The sequence below is a fragment of the Octodon degus genome, unplaced genomic scaffold, assembly GCF_000260255.1.
Source record: "Octodon degus isolate 3935 unplaced genomic scaffold, OctDeg1.0 scaffold00035, whole genome shotgun sequence".
NCBI lineage: Eukaryota > Metazoa > Chordata > Mammalia > Rodentia > Octodontidae > Octodon > Octodon degus.
This window is the reverse complement of record NW_004524611.1, coordinates 6650807-6658032: the sequence shown is the minus strand read 5'-3', so window position 1 is coordinate 6658032 and position 7226 is coordinate 6650807. Positions and strand designations below refer to the sequence as shown.

Here is a 7226-nt window from a genome sequence, read left to right as displayed (position 1 = left end):
GAATGAAAGAAAAAACAAAAAGCAAGGACCAGATATGTACCTGACTTCCTAGCCTGTGCAAGACCCTAAGTTCAAACCCCAGTATGAGGAAAGGGCAACCTAAAGAATCATGACATAAAAAGGTGCAAATTTTGAAAATTTGTATTTCAATTTATTTTGTGCATATCTTTTATTAACCCTCATTCAAATGTGTCCCAGCAACCTCCAAGTGCTTTCTCCCACTAGATCCTGAATCCTCAGGAATCTACACACTTGGGTTTATATACCACATGGGCTTTCCATCGGCACTATTCCCAAGGGACTGACCCTCATCACTGAGCCAACGTGGCCTTCAAGTTCTGCAGGAGTTGACATTTCCAAAGTTTCTGCATCAATCCAAAAGCATAATGGGCTTTCCTCCTAGACTGGCACTGTGTGAAAACATCTGAATGAAATCAATGTGTATGTAGAATAATATACCAGATGAGATCAGGTCTGAGGGAGAGGGAGGAGTGGGAGGGGGATATCTCATTTTACAGGGCTAGGTCACTGGGAAAAAGGTGATACAGTGTATAAGAAAATAGTGGTTCTCCTTTTGGATTTGTTGAGCAAGGAGTTAAGAACTGAGACTCAGAGGTCTGGTCTAAGAGTGAGAGAACAAGTCCAAGCTGCAGAGAAGAGGAAGAGGAGTGCAAAACCCCAGAAAGCTAAATCTCCCAAGGAGAAATGCGGAATGCAAGGAATGGGATCCAGGGTGTGGAGGAGCTGCAGAAGCTATGGGAACAGCAAAAACTTCAGAAAACAGAAAATATCACAGGAAAAGCTGTGACAGTCACTGACAAAGAATTCCCAGGAGATGATGGACAATAGTTAAAAATATAGCAATTAACTTTCATTTTTTGTTTCTTAAATCTCTTATTTATTTGGTATAGGAACTCACTAGACAGCTTGGACTCCTCCTGTCTCAGCCTCCCCAATGCTGGGGTTCTGGGGCCTGCACCACATGCTACATCAGGGATCAAACCCAGGTCCTTGTGCTTACCAGGTAGGTACTTAGACTGCTGAGCTATATCCCCAGCCTGGCAATTAACCCTGGACTTAACTAAAATGCACATCATTAATGAACTTATGAAAAGTGAACTAAGGCAATACTAGTTGGGTTAAAGTGCAGATGAGCAGTGGGAACATTTGCCAAGAAACGTCACTCTGGCCAGTATGCTGTGTGGGCTGCATGTGTGCACCGGCTGGGCTCTGGGACACAGGTCCAGTCAGCCCCTGGATGACCCATGGTCAGCTCAATCCTCCACACACCCGAGCTTTCACCATGAACCAATTGCCTTGCAAGAGCTGCCTGGAAACAGCATTTCAACAACTCCACAACAAGCTATTAAGAATTTTCCTTTAGCACCAGGTTATTGTTTACACTGAGAAATCCTAAAAATGTTTGTTTTCCAAGATAGTGATGAAAAACATCGTACTATATCCTCTATGAAGATAATGTGCTAGCCCTTGATGTGCCAACTGTATGCTATAACACGTCACCACGCTCTCTCCTCAGGTTCTATCCAAATCATGAACAAATGTGTTGACTTTGTCCACAGCATCGAAAATACCAGAGCTAAACTGCACTCAACACTGAGTTCAATACAGGAGACACCGATGCTCTAAACCCTTGGTTTTGTTAAGTTTCTATCCTCAAGTTGAAATAGAGGAAATATTGCAGACAAAATTCAATTTGTCTTGTTCTGCACAAAAATAAGATCCAAACGCTATAGGAAGCTGCCTGGATGCTGGCAACCATTCGGTCTTGATCAGTCTGCAGTTTTGTGAACTTACATAAAAATTCATGGTTGTGTACATATTACTGCATGCTTTATCCAATAAAAAATTAAAACGCAGATGCCTTTCAAGTTTTCATCTATGCTAATTCTGTCTTATTTGTGTCCACTTCCATAGAGCTGAGTTTTCATAACACTCTTCATTTCAAATGATGAACCTCAGAGAGCTGGTTAAAAAAAAAAAAAAAAAAAAAAAAAAAAAAAGCAAAGCAAAGCAAGGCATGAACAACTCACCGGAGATTTATTCATCTTCTGTTGCTCTGTGAAGCACACAGAGGACTCCGGAGGCATAGCTGAGAGAAGCCAAATATAAGAAAGTCATGAGACAACAGGCAGGCACAGACCTAGCTCATCCTCCTCAAAACACTTCACATGTTCTCTAGAAAAGGCAAAACAAGCAAATAAACTCTAGGAATATAATCCCTTCCCCAGAAAGGATAACAAAAGCCAGGCTACATGAAAGGTGGACGCAAGACTATCACAAGTTCAAGGCCGGGCTGGACTACACAGAAAAACACCCTGGACTATCCAGAGATCTTGCCTCAAAATTAAAAAAAAAAAGACGGGGGGGGGGGGGGTCATTGAAGACATACCCAAATTCAGTCATTGGTTGGGAGATTCGATTAAAACTGATTATAGGTTTAATAAAAATATACATTATCAACTGATTTACCAACTGCTAATGTTCCCTTAAAAAAGAGCTAATTAATTTAGACCAGAGCAACATTAGACTTAACATTAACGTCATGGAGATACCCAGGGACCATGCAAACTCTTTTATGAACATCCTGCAAAGTGCACATGAGTATTTCCTCTACTTCATCTCTGGCTTTCACATACAGTAATCCCTCACTATTTCGTGGTTCAACTTTCATGGACTGTTTCACGGGTTTTCAAAAAATATTAATCTAAGTTCTTTATCATGGATTTTTCACTATATTGAGGGATTTTGTGTTGCTGTGTAGTACTGTATATGTATTTATATACGTAGTATTTATGGCTTTAATTTTTGCCTTAAAAATTTTAAATATACAAAAACATTAAAAATATTAATTCTAACATTAAAAGAATATTAAATCAAAATAAAATATACTCTTACAGTATGTATTTCTTTAGCAGGTAAATATATACTGTACTGTACAGTATATGTATGTTGTTAAAATTACGTAGGTTTATGAGTTTAGAAAATGGTTAAGAGTATTAGAAGTGTTTTTATTTTTTTTCCCAAAGGGAATTTTTAGGTCTTATCTTTACTTTTTTTTTTTTTTTTTGCGGAACCAGGGATTGAACTCAGGCCCTTGCGCTTGCCAGAGAAGCGAAGCGCTTATACCACTGAGCCATCTCCCCGGCCCACTATTTTCTTTTTCTGGTACTGGGAATCAAACTCTGGGCCTCACACTTGCTAGGCAGGCACTGGGCCACTGAGCTACATCCCCAGCCCAGAAGTGTTTTTAAAAGTGTGGGAAAGGTTTATAAGTGTGTGGGAAAGGCTTATAAAACCTTAAAATATATAAATACTAAAATAAATACAGCAATGCTACTTCGCTGATTTTGTCTGGAAGGTAACCTCCACAAGTGAGGGACCACTGTATGTGCAGCTCAACGTGTTCTGCACATTCTCTTACAGGAAAACAATGTATTTAGTACACACCTCTGCAATTCCAGTACTGGTTCCCCATGAGGCACATGCATGTACCCACACCCTCTAACAGTCCCCAAGGATGGGAACCTGGCTTTGCCATTGGCTGGATTTGGCCGAGAGGACATTATTAAATGTGATGCAAACCTAAGCTTTAAAAGAACTGGCTCACTGGTGCTTGCCTTCCTGGACACTGTCAGCTCATGAGAAACCTGGGACAACCATTCCAGAAACAGGCTCCCTAAGGGTGAGCATAAGGACTTGAGGGTGTGACGTCATCTGGAACCAGCCACCCTCAGGCAAGAATGAGGTGACTGAAGGCTCTCTGTGAGCCCAGGTATCACCAGTATAGGAATCTTCCAGATTCCAGCTGACTCCAGTTCACATGTTCATCAGAGGAAAGCAATCAAATGAAATGGTTTCTTCAAATTATTGTCAATTTATTATACAGCAAAGGCTGTCAACTTAAAGGACTTAGAATTTAATGTTTTAACATCCTGGGAAGTAGGGCGAAAGTCTCCAAACACACCAAATAAATTTTTAAAAACTCTTAAAGCTTTGGAAAAAATAAAGAATAAACATCAAATGGATGGACTGCCATACAGCTGAAGCCTAATGATTCAAATACAAGTATCTGGAGATGAGAAGGATAAGGATTTTACACCACAAAAACAAGCTGTTACATAAATGAGCTTTGAATTATTTTTATATTTTATTGGTTTGAAACTCAAGAGTGACACAGTTTAATTTTCCCTTTTCAAATAATGTAAAATAGGTTGTTACTACTTTCCCACAGAACTCATGATTTTTAGGAACAGATTACTGATATATTAAGTAGGAAACATATCGGTGATTTACCCTTTCAATCACATAATGCACAGAAAATACTGGGGATATCAAGGGATAGCCATGTTTGGGAAAAGTTTTTTTATTATTATTTTAAAGACAAAAGAAGATAAACAATGAAACCCAGTTCTTAAATCAACATTCTAGAGTTGGAGCTGTAGCACTTGGCCTAACACTTGCTTATCAGGTGTTACTCGCAGGGTTTGAACCACAGCACTACAAAAAACACAGTAATAGCCAGGTGTGGTGGTCCACGCCTAATCCCAGCACCTAGAAAGCTGAGACAGGAGGACTGCTGCAGGTTCACAGCCAGTCTGAGCTACATAGTAAGTGCAAGGCCAACCTGAACTACATAGCAAAACCCACTCTCAAAAGACAAAACAAATAAAAGAGAAAAATAAACATTACAAAAACTGGCCAAATCTGAATGTTCGTAAATTGACCTGTCTCATTCAAATGATCTCAAGATTAGGAAAATATTTATTTTAAATGTGCAAAATGGATACAATAGCACACAATCAAGATGTATCTGACATCTACATATCTAGCGTCCCTGGTCAAGTCACTTATCTGTGTGACACCCATGTTTTGTGTGTTTCTTAAAAAGCAGAAATACTTTTTAAGAAAAACAGCCAATTCTTCCTGAACTATGAGAGAGAATGGGACAAAAGGATCATTCTCAGATGTTAAATCTGCTAAATTTCTTAAGTTCTCACACTGGGGAAGAAAGAAGATGGTACGAATGGGTGTTTTAGCACAGAAGATGCCTTCTCAGAGTCACAGGACATACTTCCACACCACACCCTGCAGACTTCTCCTTTCAGAAACATTCCCCAAGTCCTGGCCTGGCTTCTCAGCTCAGCTTACATCTTCCTCTGGAAAGTTAATCTGAACCCTCCAGTAGCACCTGATTCCTCTTTCTGGAGAAGATGGTAGTCACCCAGATGTTCTTTCGTCTAGACAACAGGATCAATAATTAAATGCTTGGTCCAGGCAATGAGAGGAACTTCAACTCTCTGAGACACTGTGCCCCTTCTCTGAAGTGCTACTGAGAGGTCTCAGATGGGATTCCAAACTTTGCACCACCTGCATTTTTCTAAAGAAAATGGTCTATTACTCAGCATCCCAGTCTCCCTTTCGGACTGGTGAAATTTTCTGTAAACTGAAAGCACGACGCCAGTCAGGTTACAGTGTTAAGAGACCAGAAGTTTCGCTTACTGAAGAGACACTACATGCCCACAGACACAACCGCCACATACAAAAGGCTCGGTCCGCACACTATCACTTCTCATGGAATTGGAGGCCATTCCACTAGGACTGATAAGCCTCTTCATTTTACAGACGGGTGAGCGGATGTCGCTCCGGCCAGAACGGGCTCCCTCCCGGCCCGCCCCGGCCCGCCCCGGCCCGCCAGGGGGCTCCGCAGGCCGGCCCCCGCCACCTCACCCCTCCGCCGCCTCCCTGGCGGAGCTTCTAGAGCCACGCTCTGGACACCCGCAGCCACACGCCCAGCCTCTGACATCCTAACCAAGCGCTCGGGAAAGCACAGCTGAGTCGCAGCTCCGCAGCCTGCAGCTCGCGGACCCGACCTTCACGTGGCCTCCCGGACCCTCTCCGGTCCTGCCGCCCAGACCCACCCGCGACCCCGCTACCGCCAAGAGCGGGATACCTGGCCCGCTCCCCAGGTCAAAGCAGCGCTTGCGCCCTCGTAAAACCTTCAGGGACGGAGAACGCAACACCTCAGACAGAGGAGCAGCTATTGGAAGCGGCTGGACCAGGAATTTCCGGGAGGAAAAAAAATTTTTTGACGTATGGGCGGGATTACGCATGCGTAAAAGAAAGCCGGACGTTCTCCAGAGACGTCATTCTTGAGGGTTAAACTACATTTCCCACAACCCTCTGCTCAGTCCGTCTGGAACAAAGGATGTGATGTTTATTTGACAAGGAGACCAGTATCTGATAGTTTAAAACTGGTCCCTAACTTGGGAGACCATTGTTACTTTACTATTATTTTCTTAAAGGCCATACTGAAACCGAATGATGAATCTTTAATATACCATTTGCAAGCTCTGCGTGCAAACGTTGGTTATTCTAACTTCTTGACAGGTCTTGAAGAACGATTTCTTCCCCCAGCTCAGTAGAACTTGAAAAGTCTCTTTCAAATGCAGACATATACTGTATACTTTATCCGAACTCCCTTGGCCACTAACCCCAGTTAATCTTTACACATTTGTTTATTACTTTTGCCTGGAGAGATTGTTTCTAGTGACTACATTAATTCTGGACTCTGCCAAACAAAAAATGATATTCTTCAAGCAACAGTTAGCTATGGTTACATCTATGGAGGATGGGCCATAGGACCACTATGACCTGATCAAAGTGTTCTTAGGATGACATTCTCAGACCCCCTTCTCACACTGAAATTAAACATAGAGTTCTGCTACTTCCTAGCCTTTACTGTCCTCTCGTGGAACTCACCCAGTGCTCTTTGCCAGTGTATCAATTAACTCTTAACTTTTCTATACTGCCTGACTGTTGGTAAATTCTGCAGATAGCTGCCTTCCATATGCTATCTTCCCATGACACTAGATATAGTGTGTGAAATGAGACTTTTTGTAAAACTTGGATCTGCCTAGGACTTCCATCTCAGGCAAGTACTCTACTGCCAAGCACATCCTAGCCTTTTTAAAAAGTTGATTGATTGATTGATTGAGTCTTCTCAAATTGCCCAGGCTAGCTTCAAACTTTGAATGCTCCTACTTCAGCCTCCTGAAGATGGGATTATAAGTGTGCCTGACCACACCTCAGTGGAATTCTGCTCAATACATTATGCTTGGGGCTGGTGAGATGGCTCAGTGGTCTAAAGCACCTACTTAGAACAAGCTTAGCAAAGCACAGGGACCGCGGTTCAATCCCCCAGCACC

The 7226-nt window shown here is 42.3% G+C and overlaps 1 protein-coding gene across 4 annotated transcripts in view; it reads right to left on the bottom strand.

Moving 5' to 3' along the window:
* Positions 1 to 6081, bottom strand: part of LOC101584521 (zinc finger protein 717) — a 13468-nt gene extending 7387 nt beyond the window's left edge. For all 4 annotated transcript variants that reach the window (XM_023714351.1, XM_023714352.1, XM_023714349.1 and 1 more), the window contains exons 1-2: positions 5972 to 6081; positions 2052 to 2196 (exon numbers count right to left, since the gene is read on the bottom strand). In XM_023714351.1, coding sequence (XP_023570119.1) covers positions 2052 to 2108 — 57 coding nt within the window. In that variant the 5' untranslated portion in view covers positions 2109 to 2196; positions 5972 to 6081. The remainder of the gene's footprint in view (positions 1 to 2051; positions 2197 to 5971) is intronic.
* Positions 6082 to 7226: the final 1145 nt, after the last annotated feature.